The sequence below is a fragment of the Populus euphratica genome, unplaced genomic scaffold (genome assembly GCF_000495115.2).
Source record: "Populus euphratica unplaced genomic scaffold, PopEup_1.0 scaffold126.1, whole genome shotgun sequence".
Lineage (NCBI taxonomy): Eukaryota > Viridiplantae > Streptophyta > Magnoliopsida > Malpighiales > Salicaceae > Populus > Populus euphratica.
Window position 1 is genome coordinate 77,596 of NW_011500016.1, and position 22,577 is coordinate 100,172.

At 30.5% G+C, this 22,577-nt stretch overlaps 1 protein-coding gene across 1 annotated transcript; it reads right to left on the minus strand.

Annotated features, from left to right (window-relative positions):
- Nucleotides 1-13,473: 13,473 nt before the first annotated feature.
- Nucleotides 13,474-14,858, minus strand: LOC105141680 (gibberellin-regulated protein 14-like). The gene is made up of 4 exons (XM_011048976.1): nt 14,717-14,858; nt 14,604-14,636; nt 13,998-14,391; nt 13,474-13,881 (listed from the first exon to the last, which is right to left on the minus strand). The coding sequence occupies exons 1-4, from the start codon at nt 14,771-14,773 to the stop codon at nt 13,697-13,699; spliced, it is 669 nt and encodes a 222-aa protein (XP_011047278.1). The 5' UTR covers nt 14,774-14,858; the 3' UTR covers nt 13,474-13,696.
- Between the last annotated feature and the right edge of the window lie 7,719 nt (nt 14,859-22,577).

Here is a 22,577-nt window from a genome sequence, read left to right on the forward strand (position 1 = left end):
TTGTATTATTGTTATTTATAATTTGTACAATTAACCTCCCTGTGGTTCGACCCCGGTCTTGCCGGGTTATTTATTACTTTGACACTCCTGCACTTGGGAGAAGACATCAATCTTTTAGTCGTGTCATAGAGGTCACCACAATATCCTCTTTCCTAGAAACAGTAGCATGTTGATGGTTGCTTATGCTTTGAATTATGACTTTCTGTTAAGGTTACATACTTTATGTAATAGAATAAAAACGTCTATATTTTACCTTTGCTTGTATCTTGTTAGGTGGATTTCCATGTTATGATTGTGTTTTGAGGTTTATTTATCCCTCTTTTTCATGTGAATAATCATATTGGCTCAAATAACTTTAATGGATGACATGATTGTACTTAGAATAATTTATAAGTTGCATACGTACTTTTGTGTATAAAGAATCAAGTCACAATATAATTCAAAACAGTTGTTTTTTTTTTGTCAAAGACTTTTTCTTTTTGCATGACTGTATTTAGAATGAATTCCAAGTTGCCTACGTACCTTTGTGGATAAAGGATCAAGTCATAACGTAGTTCAATTTTTTTTTGTGCCTTTCACGTTTTAGCTCGTGCGGGCTAGAAGCTACATCAGATTTCAAGCATAGTATCTTTTCAAGAATTTATCATTGATAAGCCCAATCCTTAATCCATTCTCATCGATAATTTTGTAAGCTCCATTGGTGTAGACTTCTTGAACCACATAAGGGTCATCCTATTTGGAGAGGAGTTTGTTGCCCATGCATTGTGACATGATTATTGGGCATCGTACTACCAAGACAAGATCTCTTTCTTGCAATGAGCATGGTCGTACCTTCTTATTGAAAGCCCTACAAAGTCGTCCTTGATAACATTCTAATCGTTGTTATGCCTGAAGACCTTTTTCATCTAAAGCTTCAAGCTCTTCAAGGCGTAGACGAACATTGTTTTCACTGGAAAGTCCTTCTTGGATTGCGATTCTTAAAGATGGAATTTGACATTCTAGTGGAAGAACAGCTTTAACCCCGTATACCAAGGAATATGGAGTAGCTTGAGTTGGTGTTCGAAATGTAGTACAATAAGCCTATAACGCCTCCCCAATTCTCTCATGCCAGTCCTTTTTCGAGTGATTCACTAACTTCTTGAGAATGTTGCATAAAGTCTTGTTAAAGGCTTCTGCCAAACCATTAGCCGGAGTATTGTACATAGAAGAGTTATGTTGTTTGAAGCTGAACTATGCATACAACTTGTTCATGGCTGTATTGTAGAACTCCTTACCATTATTGATTATGATGTATCTTAGTACCCCATAACAGTCAATGATGTTTGTTCGAATGAAGTTTACAACTGTCTCTTTCTTGACCTCTTTTAATGCTACAATTTCTACCCACTTTGAGAAGTAATCTGTTGCAACTAATATGTAAATATACCCCCAGAACTTTTCGACAATGGTCCTACTACATCAAATCCCCAAGCATCAAAGGGCTAAGAGGCAACTGTCGGGTGTAAAGGCTCAGGTGGCTGATGGATCAAATCAGCATGCAATTGATAACTTTGACATTTTCTAGCATAGTTTATGCAATCCTTCACCATTGTTAGCCAGTAATATCCCATTCTTTTAATCCAAAAGTGAAGTTTAGGGCCTGATTGGTGTGCTTCACAAATCCCTGAGGGAGTTTCCTCTAGTGCTTTTGTTGCTTCTCCTTCTCCAAGACGGTGCAAAAAGACTTCGTCAAAATAATGTTGGTAAAGAGTGCCTTGGAAGTATATAAAGCGAGAAGCTATTTGCCTCACCTCTGTCTTATGGCGTAGGTCTTTAGGCAGCTTTCCATGTCTCAAATAATCGATAAGTAGTTGATGTCAGTCTTCTCTTTCAATCTTGTAGACAGAAACTACACCCACTTGTTCTTTCTCTTCTATATTATGATTTAGTGGTGGAACGACCCATCTTTGACATATAGGGACTTTGATCTCCTCACTACATGATGCTAATGTTGAAGTCAAATTTGTTAAGGCATCAACTTGTTTATTCTCTTTTCATAGCACATGTTCTAAAATGACACAATCAAGTGATGTTATCAGTTTAAGTGCATACTTGTGATATGGGATGAATTCTGGCTTCTTGACTTGATATAGTGAGAGGAGTTGTCTAATGACTAATTGAGAATCCCCAAAAACTTTAAAGCAAGACATTTTTATATTCACTGCCATTTCCAACCCAAGAATCAAGGCTTGATATATGTCATTAGAACAACATTCGGTAAGTGAAAAGGAGAAAGGCAAGTCCTCTCCTTCCGATATAATAAATATAACCCTAGCCCCGGCTCCATTTTGTCGTGTTGTGCCATCAAAGAACATTTTCCATGGTTCAGACACTTTAATAAACATAATGTCCTTGTTAGGCAGGTCTTCAGAGAACTTCCATTCATCGAGAATATGATGATCAGCAAGAAAATCAGCTAGTGCTTGCCCTTTGATAGCCTTTTGTGAAACGTAGACAATTTCAAATTCTTAAAACAATAAAGCCCATTTTGCCAATCTTCCTAATAGTACTGGTCTTGAGATGATGTACTTGAAAGGGTCAGCTCGGGAGATTAATCTTACTGAATGCGCTTGAAGGTAATGCCATAACTTCTTTATTGCAAACAGTAATGCTAGACATGTCTTCTCTATTGAAGAATAATTCAGTTCAGCCCTATTTAATGTCCTACTAAGGTAATAAAGAGCACTTTCCTTGCCTTCATTATTTTGTTGCGCCAACAACACCCTCAAGGAATGCATTTGAGCCGCAATATAGAGGATTAATAGGCGTCCCAGTACCGGTGCTTGAAGGATAGGCGGATTCAACAAGTATTTTTTTATCTTGTTGAAGGTATTAGTACAAGATTTATCCTAATAAAATGACGTACCCTTCTTCATTAAATGAGTGAATGGTTGCCATCGGCTCGCTAAGTTAGAAATAAATCTCCGTATAAAGGCCAACTTTCCTTGGAGACTCTTCAACTCATGGATGTTTCTTGGCTCTAGCATTTTTAGAATGGCCTCGATCTTAGACTGGCAATCTCAAATCCTCGATATCAAACTATAAACCCTAGGAATTTGCCTAAGGACACACCAGATACGCATTTTAGTGGGTTCATTTTTAGTTGGAATAGACGTAACCATTCAAATACCAGACGAAGATCGTGCAAATGATTTTCTTTTTCTTTTGATTTCACCACGAGGTTGTCAACATAGCATTCAACATATTGGTGAAACATATCATCAAGAATCTTTTGTATCGCTCATTGATAAGTGGCGTATGCATTCTTTAAGCCAAAAGGCATAACTTTATAGCAATTTATCCCTTTTGAAAGTCCGAAAAATCGTCTTCTCCTCATTTACGGGTTCCATTTGAATTTGATTATAGCCAGATGAACCATCTATAAAGGTTAATCTCCCATGACTCGTGGTAGGGTCGACCATGATCTCGATAATTGGAAGTGGAAAGTCATCTTTGGGACAAGCATTGTTAAGGTCTCGAAAATCTACACAAACACGTATTTGGTTGTTCTTCTTTTTTACTAGCACAATATTTGAAATTCATGTAAGACACTTGACCTCACGAATGAAACCTGGTTGGATAAGTTTATTGACTTCAACCTCAATTTGTGATATCAATTCAGGATGAAAACGACGTTGAGTTTGTTTTATAGGTCTCGCCCCATATTTTACTGCTAGTTGATGGACAACAACCCTTGGGTTGAAACCTGGCATTTCATTATAAGACCAAGCAAAGATATCTCGATACTCAATCAAAAGTTCCATGTAACTCGCTTCCTCTTAAGGTGATAAGTTTGCATTGATGAAGGTTGGTCGTGGGTTTTCAACAGTTCCTAAATTAACCTTTTTAAGTTCATTCATTATAGGCTTATTTTTTTATTCAAATGAAGGTAGAGCTTCCTCAACATCTTCTTCGACGACAAACTTATCATTATCATCTTCTTCAATAGTGATGTGATTTAAAGTGAGACATATTATTTCATCTTTTTTTTTCTTTATTAGAGGGGTTTGTTATCACTATTATGCGTGTTTTTCCTTTCAATGTCTCTTCAGCACTTACCACCCATTCACATTATCTCTTCATGCATGAAGGTATTTTGCTACGAAGAACCATTGAATCACCCATCAAAACTTGATTAATGATCGAGTGTATACTTGTCATCTTTTGACATGGATTGTTCAAGGCTTGCAAAGACTGGTGTGCGTTTTAATGCCCTTTCATTATTTTGGGTTCCAATCTTGGCAAAAACAGGAGCACGATTTGTAGTTCCACCAAGATGATCCTAGATTAAAGCTCTAAGAGGCACCGACTGACTTTGTTGTTTACCCTTAACTTCTTCCACACTTATATATCACGAGCCTTCTTTATTAATCTGACAATGTAGCAGTGTGGAAGACTTGTATCCAAGACCAGGCCTTAAAGTTTTGCCAGAAGTTTTTTTCTCCCTCCATGCCTTTCTAGTCCTTACAGAAAGTTGTTTACCTTCAAGTTGAGTCATATCACCATCCTTTGCTAACTCATTGATGTCCACATGACTATAACCAGCCTTAGCTAAAAGCTTATAAGCATTGGGATCAAAGCCATTCACTCATTTATCAAGAAGTCCTCTAGGATTTATCACCACCGACTTAGTTTGATGAAGAAACCCTTTTAATAAAGGTTTTGAGACCTTGTTCAAGGCGAGATTAGTAGCTGGCAAGGTCAAGTTTTCAATCCCTTTATTGATCTTCTCTTCATCCTTGGCAAAAAAAGATTAACCCCCTTTTCTTGCTAATACTGGGATATATTAGAGTACTGTGGCTTTATGTGGTAGTTTATTGTCAACAAAGTTTTCTACCACCTTTTCTTTTCCTTTATTCCTCGTTGACTGAGACACCCCTTCATTTGCAGATGACTCATGCCTTTTTGAGCTTTTAGAGTCAATTCTTCCCTCTCTTAGATGGTCAAGTGGGGATCATAGTTCTTCCATCACATTTAACTTGAAATAGAATTTTACGTCTGCAAAATGAGCTTCAGCTATAGTGAAGGGATCTATGTCTGCCACTATCTTTCTTACTTTTCCATCTCGACAATACTTAAGACATTGGTGCAATGTTGAGGAGATGATACCATTTTCATGCATCTATGGTCGTCCGAGCAACATATTGTAGGTAGTTTTAGCATCTATGACATCGAAAAGTGCATTAGATTCCATATCTTCCATGTGCATTGCAAGTCTTATCTTTCCTGTGGCATTTTACCCTCCTTGATTAAAACCTTAAATCATCATATGACTTGGGAAGAGTTCATCCATAAGAATCCCTAACTCTCTCATAGTCTTAAGAGGTAGCATATTGACCGTCGAGCCATCATCCACCAAGATGCGATTCACTATCTTTTCATCAACATATCCTTTAATGAAAAGAGGCCAGTTATAGAGTTTTGATCCAAGCAACAAGTCTTCATCGTTAAAGGATATCTCTGTTGTGCATACACCGTAAGATAAATTTAAAGAGTCATCATGACTTTTCTTTATGACAGATTCAATAGGAGTTTTCTCTTCATCAACATAATAGCAAGCAACAAGTATATTGTCGTTGGCATGTACTCATTTAGTGTAATAGGCTTTCTTAGACTTTGAGTTGAAAAACCCTCCTTTCTAATTGGTATGGATTTTTGTTCAGTCTTTCGACGTATCGACTCATCAATTAGCTTCCTCACCATTAAGATTCTCATTCTAGTTGGCTTTGCCATCTGCATGCGCTTCTTCCTTCCTCTTTTACACGTGAATAAAGTTCATCCTTTATCATCATGATTTTCAGATGAATCAGGCTTCAAGTTGTCAACTTGAGGTGCGAGGGTTATGCATGGAGTTAGACTTGAGGATGCAGCGAAGCTCATCGGGAAAATGGCATCAAGTCTTATAGGTTCAAAGGAGCTGAAACTTATTATAAGGAGTGATTGACGTGGTCCTAAATTGATCGTGGTTAAAGGCTGCTATTTCATTATCAAAAAAAATATTTTTATTCTCGTGTAGCCTCATTCTCATGTAGCCTTATGATCTTGTCTTTCAACACACAAAACACTTATCTATAGGATGACTGATTAAGTGATGATATTTGCAATAATTCAGATTATCTACATGGTTTGCTTCTTCAGGGCATTTCACCTCCGGCAACTCAATGATATTTGTCTTAACCAAATCATCCAGCATCTTAGATATGTCTGAGTCGGGGAATGGATACACTTTTTCTTGTCGTTCTTTCAATGATGGTTTCTTTATTTCACCCTTTTGAAAAGTAGTCGACGTTGCATGATCATTCCTCTTAACTCTAGTTGGAACCCTCACAACAGCCGAGTTAACTACTAAAGATTGCTTTCCATCAACCTTTAGAGTGCTCTTTCCAAATCTACGACCTTCAGGCTTATTTCTTTTAGGCTCTTGTATAGGTAACAATGAACTTTCAACCGTCGCAATATTAAGTTCCATATCATGTGCACGAGCAGCCAATTCTTCAAAAGACCTTGGTTTGATTCCTTGTAGAATATAACGTAGTCCCCAATGCATCCCTTGAATACACATGTCTAGCGTAGAAGTTTCGGTTAGCCGATCTCAATAGTTGAGGCTAAGTTTTCTCCACTAATGAATGTAGTCGATGATAGGCTCTTCCTTCCATTGATGTGCATAGTGAGTTCAATCATGCTAACCACACAACGAGTGTTGTAAAAGCGGTTAAGAAACTCATGCTCCAACTACTCCCAAGTATCAATCGAGCCAGACTCCAAGTCAATGTACCAGTCGAATGCATTACCTTTCAAGGAACAAACAAATTGTTTTACCATGAGATCACCATTAATTCTGGCATTGTTTCAAGTTTCCACAAAGTGAGCTACGTGTTGCTGAGGATTTCCCTTACCATCAAATTATTGAAACTTTGGTGGTTGGTAACTTAGAGGCATCTTTAATAGGTTGATTATTTGGGAATACGACTTCGCATACGAATACGAAGGTTGAATTGAGCTTTCCACCTGATATGTGATGGCTTCCTTGATGAGTTCTTTTAGTTGATTTGTGGTGAAGATGCCATCAGTAATACTGAGTATATTCTTTGCAACTCCAATTGCAAAATCCTCAATGACATCTAATTCATCTACTTGAAAAGCCTTGGTAGTCGAGGTTTGGCCTCATTCATTCAAGCTCTCAAGTTTGTTCATCAACTTTGTTATCTCATGGTCTCTTGCCTTGAGTGAAGTCGAAAGCCCCTCAATGAGTTTTGTCAAGTTAACCACTTGATCCTCCAAAGATATTGTCCTGATCATCATCACTGACATGGTGTCAAAACCCAAAGCCTTACTTGGTGATTGACACGGAGAAGTTTCCATAGATGAATTGTCGAAGTTGCCTTGAGTGCCGAAAAGAATTTCGCAAGACCCATTTGACTTTTGTAGTGGAGTTGTTTGTGGCTTCATCTTTGAGGCGAGATCTTGTGCCCCTCTTGCATTTGAAGTTGATGTCATCTTGATAGTCGGCTTAGTTTATGCATACAACTCGACAATGGATTTTGTTTTCAATGGCACAGTTGAAGAATCTTCAATGGTATATCAGCGACTTGAATTAGTGGCCTTGTTGCTTTTCGAAGCGACAATGGTAATCATATTCCTCCTAGTTGCCATTGAGAGTTTGTTGAAAATTATTTCTTAAAGGGAAAAGATGAGAGGTAGAGATGTCCCTAGTGGAGTCACTAGAAATTTGTAAATACAATTTTAAGCACCTGAAATTAAACAAGCACGTGTGTACAAATATATGATTTTATTAAATATATGAATGGGTACAATCTCTATGTAATATATTCTTTCAAAAGAATATGACAATCCTCTAATTCTTCCCTTAGATTTGATATATGGTGACTTGATTTATTTAAGTAATCAAGCCAAGATTTGTGCTTTATAAGAACATGAATTTGGGCTTTAAAGAGTACCTTGATTTATTTTCAAAGTGTTGTTGAAGAACTCTTATGGGGCATTTTGGCTTGATCCAACAGAGCTTCATTCTTTGTAGACTTCAAGCATAGATGAAGGAGGCTTGAGAACTCTTTAAGAGAGAGCTTCTTTACTTGAAAAGAGAGAGAGAGAGAGAGCTTCTTTGCTTGCAAAGCTTGTCTTGAAGGAAATTTGTTTCTCCCGGAATCTCTATCCTTTAGGTTAAAGTCCTCTATTTATAGAGATCTGTAGGGGCTCTCCAGTCCTTTTCCAATGCCACATGGGATAATTTTATTGGTTGATATTTATTGATGGGATCTTGCATGTATGAAAAGATATATGATGGGATCTTGTATTTATGATAAGATATCTTGAATATCTCATCCTGAGTGTCAACTTTTCATTGGCCAAGAAATATATAAAGGTTCATTTATTTTTCATGTCATTTATTTCAATTTTATTTTATCCTGTCTTTTAAAGAATAAAATAACACATGGCGAAATTTGATTGGTAGAAAATTTGTGTTTCTGCACTCACCTCATAAACACCTTTTCAAACTTCTCAGCAGCTTCTAACATAAGATAATTTGAATTCCATCAAGTCACAACATCCAAACACAATGATTTCTTACACTCTATATGCAACTTTTTTGCACACTTCTTAAATGCAAGTAGCCTAGAAAGTGAAAATCCCATAAACCTAATTACATTTCAAATCTTAACAACCAAAACATTCATCTCTTTCAAACCATCATATATAATGAGGTTTATAATGTGTGCATAGTATCTAACATACAAATGTTTATTTGATAATATATTAGTTGCCCAATCTTTCATCATATTCTTTAAATATGAAATAGTAACACTATTAGAGCTTGCATTGTCTACTGTAATAGTTAAAAGTTTATCAATCCCCCAATCTAACAAATAATTCTCAATATCTCACCTATATGATTGGAAACTTGACAAAAATTTAGAATTCTTTCATGCAAATTCCATTTAATCCAATGAGCCATTAAAGACATATAATTAATGTTTTGGATTGATGTCTATATATTTATTGTTAAGCGTAATCATTGACCCTTAAGAGCTATCTTTAATCTTTTCTTCTTTTCAATATAAAGTTTCAAACAATCTCTCATAACAGTGAAACGAGAAGGAATGTCAAATTTAGGCTGCAAGGTCTTAGAAAATAATCTAAATTCCTTACCCTCCACAAAATTAAAAGTCAACTTATCAATTATAACTATCTTTCTACATTCATCATAATCATAACCTATTACCTTAAGAGTTCCCATACTTTGATTTTCTAATTCACCCCCTAATTTATTAGGTTATAATACCAAAATTGTTTGCTTCTTATCAACCACAAAAGGAAAGTTTTTGCATACTTTCAAATGACTCCACATATTGCTTGTCCCATTAATAATATTATGGCATGCATAATCCTTTCCACAATAATTACATTCAGCCCTAGGGGTTGTAGGATCACCATCAAGTTTTGTAAAATGATCCTAAATTTATGGCTTTTTTTTAATCATCAACATTTCTTTTTCTAGATGCAAGGACTTCAAGTTGTTTACCTTTACTATCCGTGGTGGATCCTGCAATAGTTGATATTGGGTTAGTGTTTGAAGTTAGGGCATTGGTTGATATTGGGGTAGTGTCAGTGGATGGAGCATTTTGATTTTGAAGGCTTTCTATCTATAATTACCAGATGCAAACATGTTCATTATCACCTGCATAATTCTTTTCAACATGTAATAAACATAAAGATTAAAATCATGTTTAAAAATTAAAATGAAACAAATATTACAAAAGTAACATGTCAAAACAAGCATAGAAAATGTGTCAAAACAAGCTTAGAAAATCTATTAATTGAGGGAAAATAATTGCAAGAGTAACGGAACAATGAATACAAGAATAACATGATTTTAATGAATACAAAATGTCAAACAAGATCATCCAAAATAGAATAATGAATATATTTTACAGAATGACAAAACAAAACTGAATAAAAAAACTCATCAAAACAAAATTAGTTTGCAGAATCAAGTCAATCAACACAAGCTTATAAACATGATTTTAATCAAACTACTTAGCGTGACCTTATAAATCAATCAACACAGCAATAAAATCAACAATTTATTTGTTTTTAGCAATCAACCAACAAAGCAACAAAATCAACACAGCAACAGGTTACAACAACAAAATCAACACAACAACAGCAACATAATCAACACATCAACAATAACATAATCAACACAAATTTACAGTAGCAGATATTGAAATTATATTTACAAAACAGCAAAATAAACTGCAAAATTACATTTAAGATTATGAAATTACATGTACAAGACAACTCTAATCCTAAACTACAAATAATTGTAAGAACGACAATTTTGATTAAAAATAATCATAATCCTAAATTGCTAAATCCCTTCTATTCAAACAAAGGGAAAAAATTCACTTTAATCACCTAAATAGCTCTAAATTCTAATTTAAACCTAAATCAAAATTCATCACCCAACAAAATTGATTAAAAATAACAATAAACTTAACTGTATGAATTAATTAAAAAGGAGAAAAAAAATAAAATTCACTGGTTTTGAGAGGCTGAGGAAATCAAGAAAGGTCAGTCTAATGAAAATATCAAGTCACCGATTGTGTTGATCTAGTGGAGACTGAGGAACAAACGTATATAAAAAAAAAAAAGCTTAATTGTATTAAAAATAATAATAACCTTAACCAAATTAATTAAGTAGAAAGGAAAAAAAATTAAAACTCACTAATTTTGAGAGGTTGAAGAAACGTCGGTCTGATAAAAATACAAACTATTTTGATCCAGTTTTGAAGAAACGTCGGTCCGATAAAAATACAAACTATTTTGATCCAGTTGAGACTGAGGAAATGTCGATGGTCGATTTGTATTTATGTTTTCTTAGTCTAAGGAGAGTGGAGAGGAAGAGGCGAGAGGGGACGGGTTGCGGGTGCTTTGGTACAAAGGTGACCTTAGCAGAGGCTGGAGAGGGCGAGGGGCAAGGGGGCGGGACAGCCGGTGGCTCTAAGTAGTGAGAGGAGAGATTGTTTGAAAATTGAAATGTTTATGGTTAGTGGAGAGTAAACTGGAGAGAAGAGAGGGGAGTGACATGACTACTTTTTTTATTTATACTAGGGACCTTTGTTTTGAATCGGTCCGGTTAACTTGGTTTCTGCATAAGAAAACCAAAAACTGAACCGAATTGGGGTTTTTTCTATATAATCTAATTTGTTTTATTTTTTTATTCGGTTTTTCCTGTTAATTTTTTGTCAGTTTTATTGGTTTACTTGGTTTATCAATCTTTTTAAACACTTCTAAAAATTAGATACAGAATAAAAGGCAATGACATCATTAAAAATTATTTTCATCATGTGATCAATTACATAAACTTTGAGTATAAGCATAGAGAATGAGAGTCAAGCTTAAATATGGGGATTGAACCAAGTCAAATTATAAAATTATTGTTTGGAAAAAAAATGAAGAAAATAAAATAAAAATTACAAATATTATTATAATTAATAGTATTTTGTAGTAATAGTCATAGTAATTTAATTATATCTTTTAATGTTTTTGTTAATATAACCATTTTTATTATCGTGACTACTATCTCTTAGCAATACAGTGTAATTTATCTCATCTCCAATACTTTTCATGTATGTATAAAATATTATGAATGATATTTTTTTATTTTATAATAATTTATTTTGATTGTTAAAATTTTATTTTAATTAAAAACTAATTAATCTAGAATATTTTGATTCTTAAAGTTTAAAAATAACATATATTATATAATTTTAATATCTAAATATTTTTCTCATTTGATTTTAATATAAAAATTTACTTTTACTATTTTTTAATTTATAATTGAAAAAAAAAAGAAGAAAAAGGTATCTAGATACTGAAAAAAAAAGTTTTAAACCTGTTTGTTTTTTTATTTTAAAAATGATTTTAAAAAATTTTAAATTTTTATTTTATCTTTTTATTTACTTAAAATTAATATATTTTAAATATTTTAAATTATTTTAATATATTAACATCAAAAATAATTTTTTTAAAAAAAATTATTAATATATATTTTAATATAAAATTTATTTAAAAAACAACCATCACCGTTAAAGTACGCTGCAGTTGTGGCTGCATGAACTAGTCTGAAACTAGAACCACTTGCTTGGTTTCCGGGTTTGATAAGTTTAGCATGCAAAGCTTGTTGCTGATCGCTGGACTGGCTTTCAGTTACAGAACTGATCCCGACCCCAGGGTCAGGGCTAATTGTCTCATTTTCATCTGAAGCCCTTGAGGACCCATTCACCAGCTGCGGGTCCATGACTGTGTGTCCTAGCTGTAGGTACATCATGATTGTGTCACCCCTCGTACATATACGGTGACAACTGCTTTTGATCATCTTGAATGGGAAAGTAAATCCTAGTCAATATCTCCTCTTACTAATGCTGTCAAAATCGCTTGGTAAGATTTGTTAACGTATATATAATGTGTAAAACTAAATTAAAAATTTAAAAATTAATAAAATCAAGTGAAATTTAGTAAAATTAGTAAATTACAATAAAATCAAATTAATTTCACAAATAAAAAAATTAATTAACTCTTTATACTCTTTCTCCTTTCTCAATTCTCAATCCTAGCACAAGTATTAGTTACGCCACTTCCACTCTCTCACTCTCACCAAAACACCCTCTCTATTTTATTTTTTTTACTTTGTCTGTCTTTGTATTTTTTTTGGTACATCTGAATTTTCTGATGAAATGAAAAAAAAATAAAGAATAAATTAAAAAAATATAATTCTAATTTATAATATTAAAATTATAATATTCTATTAAAATTCAAATATTAATAATTATAATAATTAATAGAATAATATAATATTAAGGATTTGCTTCTGAAGATGGGTTTGCTGTAAATTCTGTTCTTTTACTCAATTATGAAGTACTGCTAGCTGAAGAACATAGGTAAAGTGAAAAAAAAGATTAGAATCTTCAGTTCATTAAAATTACCTATTACTTTTCTCTGGTCGTTGTGCTCTAGAAGTTTCCTTCTAGTTCCCTCTTGAACATCAGGTTGAGGCTCGGACCAGCGATATTTAACCAAATTAATTCAAGAGGGGCTCCATATGCAATTTTCCGAGGCAGCACAAGTTTTTAGGCAACACAGAGGGGCCCCATATTCAATTTTCTGAGGCAACACGAGTTTTTAGGCAAGTGTACCAATCGATGAAGACCTAAGTTTATTTTTCAATTTTTAATTTTTTTTGAAAACGTTTAAATTTTTTTATATTTTTATATTTTAAATTAATTTTTTAATTTTTTATTATTTTAATATATTTTCAAATACAACAAATATATCAAAGGAATCTGCAGAGTCTCCACGTCTACTAACTTAATAAAAAAATGAAACGAAAGATGACAAGATGAGAGAGGGGGGTTTCATCAATATTATCAGCAACCGAAATAACATTATATTAATATATGCAATCAGTACAAGTGAAAGCAATAGGCACCGCAGACCGATCGAGGTTTTGCATGGCACTGATTGCCGAGTTACAGCTGCTCGCTAGTAATTAAAATATGAGGAAAGTTTATTCTTAAACTATATAGTATAACATAGTAGCCATTACATATCTCACAATCGAGATTTTTTGAAAAATTCAAGGGCACTTGGGCTTGTTGCGGCGGGTGGTCATGTCAGTATAGCACTTGCCACATTTCTCCCTGTTACCGTAAGTCCCCGGCGGCACGCATTTGCATCTGTCACAGCAAGTCATGCAAGCTCTAACACACAGTCTTTTCCTTGAATGTAACTTACACCTCTGCCCACATAGAGGGGTGCAATCTGCCAATGTAGCCACCAAACGTATTAATCTATGATCTTATCTGTATAGTTAAAACAAGGAAAGAGGGCCATGTTAAGTTCATGTTGTTAACTTCTGTAAGTGATAGATACGTTACCCGATCTTGTCCTAACTGGCGGGGGCATTGGTCCAGTAGAGGGTGGCTTCACGGGAGGTACAGGTGTGGGTGCTGGAGATGGTGGCTTGTAGACCGGTGGGGCAGGAGTAGTGGGAGGCTTCAGAGGAGGCACAGGTGCGGGGGGGTTGACTGGCGGTGCTGGAGATGGTGGCTTGTAGACCGGTGGGGCGGGAGTAGTGGGTGGCTTCACGGGAGGCACAGGTGTGGGGGGGTTGACAGGCGGTGCTGGAGGTGGTGTCTTAACTGGTGGCGCGGGAGTTGGTGGCTTGTACAACGGTGTAGAAGGAGTGACCACTGGTGGGGCGGGGGTCGGTGACTTGACCTCTGGAGGAACAGGAGTTGATGCAGGCACCACAGATTTGGAATAAACAGCCTGCTTCACCAGATTCAAAATTAAATAACGTTCTTCTCTGTCCAAGTAAATCGGGGATTGTGCTAGGCTTATTATTATTTTTTCCTTAACAGATGAATTGATTATGTTTGTTTCTTTTGCTAAAAAGAAGCAAGATTCTTTAAAAAAAGAATTGGTGATAAGCCTATGCATGCATCAAACAATATTTGGGTTTAAGGGGGGAAATTAATTACCTTCTCCTTGAAGTCTTCATTCATGTATGAAGCCTACAACATTAATAAGAAAATGTAACTAGCTGTACGAGGGAGTGAGAGACCGACACAGAGGAAAGAAGTGAAGGTCATACCTTTGCAGTAACTAAAACAAAAGCAACCACCATAAGACACACAGCTTTGAAAGCCATTGTCAGGACCAGAGGTGAAGCAGCAACAAAGAAGTGAAAGATCTAACGACTTGGCCACATTCGAGGAGAAGCAACAGTACTGCGGGTATAAATAGAGTTGAGCATTGGAAATTGATGCATTTATTGATTCGTAACTTGTTTGGTATCGTGCTAATTATTTTTAAAAGTATTTAAAATAATTTTAAAATATAAATACAAACAGCTCAGCAGAACCATTTGGCAGTGTATTCCTAAAAAATATAAATTATTTTTGTTAAAATTATTTTTTTATATATACTTTACATAGTTTTACATGCTGATATTTTTAAAATATAAAAACTATTATTTAAATATAAAAAATATTTTAAAAAACAATTATTTAACCACGGTAAAAACAATGTATCGATGGTATATTTTAGCAGCTCCAGCTGTCCAAAATATGACTTTTAGCGTTGGGCCCACATGGCCATTGTAATAAAGGATATCTAATAGAGATATTACCCGTGTCGGTGTGAGCCCATGATTTTTCCAATTAACAAGGCACGAGGTCTGTTCTTCGAAGGCAGGAAACAAATCTACAATGGGTTTTGCCCACTATTTGTTCCAATCCCTCTTATTTTTTTCGTGTCTAACCTTCTAACCTCTTTATTTACTGATTAGGTTTTTCGTATAACATTTCATTTCATGTGCATTTAGTATTAAAAAAATGTTTTATAAGACATATAAATAAAAGTATATTATGATATATCTAAATATTAAAGGTAAAGGATATATATATATATATAAACTACGCTTTTTATGATGTGTTTGGTACTATATTTCAAAAAAAAAATTGAAAAAATTGAAAATATTACTTTACTTTAAATTAATATATTTTTGATATTTTATATCATTTTAATATATTAATTTCAAAAATAATTTAAAAAAAAATAAAAAATATTATTAACATACTATTCTAAATAAAAAAAATATTTTAAAAATAACTATAGCCTAAATTAAAGTTCAATTGATTTTACAGAGCATGTTTAGTTTTCTTTTTTATTTTAAACTATGAAAAATATTATAAACCTAATTTACTTTGGACGAGTAAATGAATTTGATTTTTTTAATCAATTTGAAATTTAATTTTTTATATTGGTTGAATTATTTTTATTGATTTTAATTTTAATGTTGTTTTTTCCTTCACAACTTCTTCTTTTTCTATTTTTTATTATCATAATTCCTTTGTTTTTTCTTTCAGGTTTGGTTTTGTTTTGAATTTTGAATCAAATAAAGTGTCAAGCAAAAAAATTCATATATAATATCTATAAATAAATAAAATATTATAAGAAAAAAAACATAAAATTATGAATGAATTGCAAGATAAATTATATATATAAGGTTAATCATCATTCCAAACTACTAAATGATCTGTTTAACAAATATGGTTTTATGTAAATATAAAATCCTAATCCTCTATAAACTGTGTTTAACTAATAAGAATTGCACAGTGTTTAACTAATAAGAATTGCATAATTTAATTTCTAGTATAAGTTTTATTTTCATTTGCCTATATCCTTTTGGCGGTCATATTTGTTTATTGTCGGGTTTTTAAAACACATAAATAATACATTTAAATTTTTTATGTTACTCAATAATCCTATTAGATATTTTTGAGTTGTTTGGAGTTTATATAAAGATCATCTTAAAATCAATTTTTTTAGGATTTGCTTGTTTTTTCAATGATATATTATGATAAACTATAAATTATTTAATTGTTTGGTTTCTAATAATAATTCATATGAATTATTATATTAGAAATAATATAAATTATTTTAGAAGAGATGGATAGTTAGCCTTTAAGTATTAGCTCTTTATTTTCTTTATTATAACTATTTGTATAAAAAGTATTTAATGTATAAAATGTGTCTCTTTAGTCTTTTAATTAGAGAAATATAAAACATGTAATTTTATTTATTGAAAAAACCTTATAACCATATTAATAGTAAAATATTATTTTGCACCTTAAAAAACATGACATGTATTATTTCATTACAGTTATTAGAAACTTGTGCTATCAAAATATATTTTTTATTTTATTTTTATGTTTCATGAACTAAACAAATATAAATATATTCATCATGTCTTAATTTTTTTTTGTCACGATATATTTTATTTGTCAAAACAATAACTAAATGCTATTTTAAAAAAATACAAAAATAAAACAAACCATTAAACCTAAAATTTCCATACAATAGATGAGGATCTCATCTAAGATTGTCAAAAATATTTTTTTGATATGGTATAAAAAATACAATATAAACTTGGATTGTAAAATCATAAAATTATAAGTAATTTTTTAAACTAATTATACATTGATAATTATAGTAAAAAAATTGAATTACATTAATATTTAATAAAATAAATCAATGAGTGATCTAAATAAAATGAGAGAGATATATAGTATGAATCAATAAATTAATGACATAGAAAAATAAGAAGTCTCAGTACAAAATTTTTCAATACAAGAAAATCACTAAAATGCAGGAAGCACACATAAATCTAGTGATAACCTGATTGTTCTTTTTACAATAAGTCTCGATAGACTCATTTTAGATTGCAATCTAATGAATTTAAATTAGTAATTAACTAATATAAATTCAATAATAAAATAAACCCCTAAACAATGTTCAATGGGCTAGAAAAAATTCAAATTGGAAATAATTATTTATAAATAAATAAAATAGAATAATAAAAAAATATTCATGTTAAAATTCCTCATATAGCCTAATCATTAATTTTTGAATGACAAATTTAAGTCTTGATTTCAAACAAGTTGTTCTTTCTTATTTGGATAAATTATTGAGCTTATGATATATAATTGAAAAGTTTCAAATGTCTAATTTTTATTTCAATTTTAATCAAAGTAAAATTCCATCGATAGTTCTATATATATCCCAAATAATACACAAAGGTATTGTTTGATATATTTAACAATATTAATTTATTAATTTTGACCATCTGAAATATTATGTTCTCTAACTCTATTTGACCTAAAAATTTACCACAATACATTTTTATATATTTAATATTTTTCTGCAAAATTTCAGTTTTATCCAATATACTGTTTGAAAGAAATATTTAAATTCATAAAACTAGTTAGCATATATTTTAAAGTTAAATTTAGATTCAACTTAGTTCATATTATAAATTTAGTAAGCTTATAAAATCAAACTAAGTCTATCAAATTTATTAATTTTATTAATTTTATACGAGTTAAATCTAATTTTACTGATTTTGAATTTTTAATCTAATTTAGTAAGTATATTAACTCATAAAATCTTATAAATTTACATATTAATTCATAATTTTAACAATCTTAATTTTACTATACTATATATATACACATATATATATATATGTATGTATGTATATAATTTTTAATTGATGTACAAACGTATCTGATCACCATCCAAATTGAATAAAAAAAAATTAGTAGGATTCTCAACAGCCTTTACACATGTGACTTCACGTGCCATGCTTGAACATTAGTCAAACGGATCTGAGCTGTTAGATCCAGTAAGATACGTTCCACTGTCCCATACACGTGTATTGATAATATCAATAACTTCTTGTTTTTTCCGACAAGGACACCATGTCACCATGGATATGGATATCTGTAAGATTAAGATGATGATGTTTATTTTTGTATTTTAAAAATATATATTTTTTATTTTTTTTATTTAAAATTAATTTTTTTATTTTTTAAATATGTTAATATAAAAAATAATTTTAAAAAAATATTATTTTAATATATTCTTAAACAAAAATAGAGACTCAAATATTTTATTTTTATTTTTTTGTTAAATATAAAGGATGGATCTTCTAGTAAATTCCAGAACCCAATGGATAGGTAAATGTTGACACCGTTGTATTGAATTACAAAGCTTATTGATTCGAAGGGCGATCTAAAAGAGGCGTGGATAAGTAGCCATCGAGTTAATTTATAGATTATTCAATTAATGTATATTAATTATTCTCTATCGAAAAACTTTGTTTTACATTTCTTTTTAAAAATATTTTTTGAAGTTGATCTTACCAGATTTAAATTTAATTTAATTAAGTTAATCAAATTATTAAAAAAACTAACTTAACAATCTAAATTTATCATACAAATATTAAAAAAAAAACTCTCAAAACAAGTTTTTTTAAGTTGGTTTGTTTTTATGTTTTAAAAACATTTATTGAAAAAATATTTTTTTTTATTTTAAATTATTTTTTTGTATTTTCAGATTTATTTAATGTACTAATATAAAAAATAAATTTTCAAATATAAAAAATATTATTTTAATAAATTTTCAAATAAAAAAATTTTAAAATATGTAACTAATATAATATCATAACACCTTACAAATATAATACCAAATCTAAGTTTAATAAGACAGGGACAAGAATCTCAATGGCCCTTTTGTTTTTTTATAAGCAATTTGTCATTGATTTTATTGGTTTGTTTGTAAATTTAGTGTAAACTGTATTTCATTAAATTTTAAAATTTATTTTTATTAAAAATTTATTTTTATTTTTAAATTATTTTAATATATTGATATTAAAAATATTTTTTTATTATATTCTTAAATAAAAAATATTTTAAATTATAATCATTACTATAATTCAAACATAAAACAAACTTTAAAAGAAGCGAAGTGGAGAAGGTGAAAATTTTTTTTTTTTATTAAAGTTCCTAGAGTCTCTACTATTTTGATTTTTAATGAAATCCAACATCATTTTAATTTGTTATTCTAACACTCATATCATATCGTATCGCATTTCAATCTATCACTTTCGTCGAAGTCATTTAATAATTCAAATATTTGACAAAATCTTATTTGATTTATGTTGAGTTTAATTAGTTAACGAAAAGTCTTAATCTATTGTTTCCTTCAACTTTTAAATAATTGGTTGCAGATAAAAGATATCCTACACCTTTGAAAGCCCCCTCCACCCAAAAATAAAATTGTAAGGACATTGTTGGAAGTTTAAAAACTCAAATTTTTTAATTTTTTATATTTTTGAGAAATATTAATTTCTTTTTATTCCTTAAACATATAAAAATGATTTATATTTTTATAAAAGGGATTAAGTTTGTCCTTTTAAAAAGTTTTATGGGTAATCAACTCACTATTTAATGCAATTGAATATTATCGAATTGACTAAATTTTGTAAACGGAAGATAAAATTTTGACCAAATATTATTTACAAAAGCTTATTTAAAAAAATAAATTAATACCAACACAATTGATTTAAAAGGTTTTTCCGACATCTTTTCAACAATAATAATATTTTTTTTTATAGAACACAAGAATTTCCCCTTCTTTTAATCTATTGTTTTAACTCAAAAGAATAACAATTTCGTGTAAATAATATTAATACTTGTATATTTTTGGGTCTTGCAAATATAAATAGGTTTATTTGATATTTATAAATAAAATTAATTAAGTTTGTTGCCCATATATGCATCATATTTTCTCGTGTGTGGTTGCTTTTCAAAGTATTTTTCACTTAAAAAAGTATGTCAATAATATTTTTTTATTTTTTAAAAATTATTTTTAAGATTAGCATATTAAAATAATTTGAAAATATCAAAAATATATTAATTTAAAACAATTTTTTTAAAATGCTTTCCAAATACATTGTCAAACGCACATGATTTCACTTCTAACTAATTTATCATAAATATATAGGATATGAGATATTTACTGTAGCATTAGAAAGAATTTAATATGGATTATAATATTAAACTAATAATTTAACCCTTTATTAAATCACCCAAGAAAAATAAGCTTACGAGTAAAATAATTTTTTTCATGTAATGTATTTTTTATTTTTATTTTAATTGGGTTATAAATATCTTTTTTTTTAACAGTAAAATACATTCACTATCCTTAAAAGGAAAAAATATGATGGATGGTGCCGTAGGGTGCGCGCACTGCGATGTTGTCTGGTCATGGCGAAGGTTTTTATCGTGCCTCTTGATAAGATATCGTGTATTGGAAAGAGTTTCTGGATTTAATTATAAAATTATGATTAATGTTTGGGAATCGTTATCTAGTATTATGGTCACTAGGAACCTATTGTTTGCGAGAATCTGAGTAAGGAACTAGTTGTGTAAGAAAAAGACACATCACCCCCAGTATACCCTATAAACATTACTATATCTGGATCCTAAAAAAAGATTATAAATTTTTTTGACATGTTAGCCAAATCTTAATGGATAATTACAAACTGGTTATGATATCCATTTTTTGAATCTTTTAACATGAAAAAGATACAATTTTTGTTTTTTATGAAGATATGCTTGGAAAAATTATAGGATTTGACCGTATGCATGAAAACAAATTTTTTTTTGAAAGGGGAGATTAATTTAAAATATTTTAAAAAATTCTTGAATTTTTTTTAAAATATTTCGAAGAAAACCAAATATTTTAATACTAGATTTGTATTTTACAGTATAAGTAGACAACCCAATATTAAACAAATTGATAGAATGTTAGCTCACTTTGTTCGTTGTAGAAATACAATTTATTATATGGACCTCGTATATTTGGACTTATGTTATTATGGAAAAATGATAAGCATATCATTAAAATAATAAAAATACAGAGGGATCATGAGTTGACTATTATAAAGATATTTATTGAGTACAATTTAGAAACTCAACTTAGAATCTATTAAAGAAGGTTTTGTTAGATTAAATGCAAATAATGGCATTACACCACCTAAAGAAGTAAAACACGAATAATATAAGGTTATTGATGATTACAATGGATGCTAATAGTGGTGTGCTGTTGAGATTGAGGTTGTTTGTAATAAAGGACAACATCATTTTATAAATAATAAGGATGATGGCACTAAAGGCTTTGGGGTTAATAGACCTGTACAAAATATGGATGGTGATGTACCTGACTATAGAGATATTAGAGATTCTAAGATTTGCTATACCCTTTAAATTTGTTTATTACATCCTAACTATTTATTTATCGTATCAGAATTGCAAAACCATTAACTTCTTTTGTTTTTTATATGGAACACTTTTTTTAAGAAAGATTGTTCCTTTTCTACTATATCTTCATCTAAAAAGGTTTTTTTTTTTTTTTATCATCATCATCTATAAGGTTTTTTTTTCTTGATTTATATGTTATCATTTATGAAGAAATAAGAAGAAGCCAATTTAAACTCTTAAAGGATGGTTTGTCTTGTTAATAGGACTATACTATTATTTTTAAGTTTGTTGCATTATCTAGTTGCTAACTATGTTACAATAGATTGTAGTATTTGTAGTTTTTTTCTTAACTAGGGTGACTTCTTGATTCTTTTGGTAGTAATGTCCCTTTTTTATTCCTTTTAATTAGGCTATTTTATGACCTTGTTGCTTAGATAACATTGCTTTAAGTTATTGTTGTATTGTTTTTTTTTTTAATTCTTTAGCTAGTGTGCTGTTGAGATTGAGGTTGTTTGTAATAAAGGACAACATCATTTTATAAATAATAAGGATGATGGCACTAAAGGCTTTGGGGTTAATAGACCTGTACAAAATATGGATGGTGATGTACCTGACTATAGAGATATTAGAGATTCTAAGATCTGTTATACCATTTAAATTTGTTTATTACATCCTAACTATTTATTTATCGTATCAGAATTGCAAAACCATTAACTTCTTTTGTTTTTTATATGGAACACTTTTTTTAAGAAAGATTGTTCCTTCTTCTACTATATCTTCATCTAAAAAGGTTTTTTTTTTTTTTTATCATCATTATCTATAAGGTTTTTTTTTCTTAATTTATTT

Coding starts and splice junctions, on each gene's coding strand:
- LOC105141680 (XM_011048976.1), bottom strand. CDS start 14,773: ATGGCTTTCAAAGCTGTGTGTCTTATGGTGGTTGCTTTTGTTTTAGTT. Junction 14,637..14,716: donor TTGTTTTAGTTACTGCAAAG/GTATGACCTTCA, acceptor TTAATGTTGTAG/GCTTCATACATGAATGAAGA. Junction 14,392..14,603: donor ATGAAGACTTCAAGGAGAAG/GTAATTAATTTC, acceptor CTGGTGAAGCAG/GCTGTTTATTCCAAATCTGT.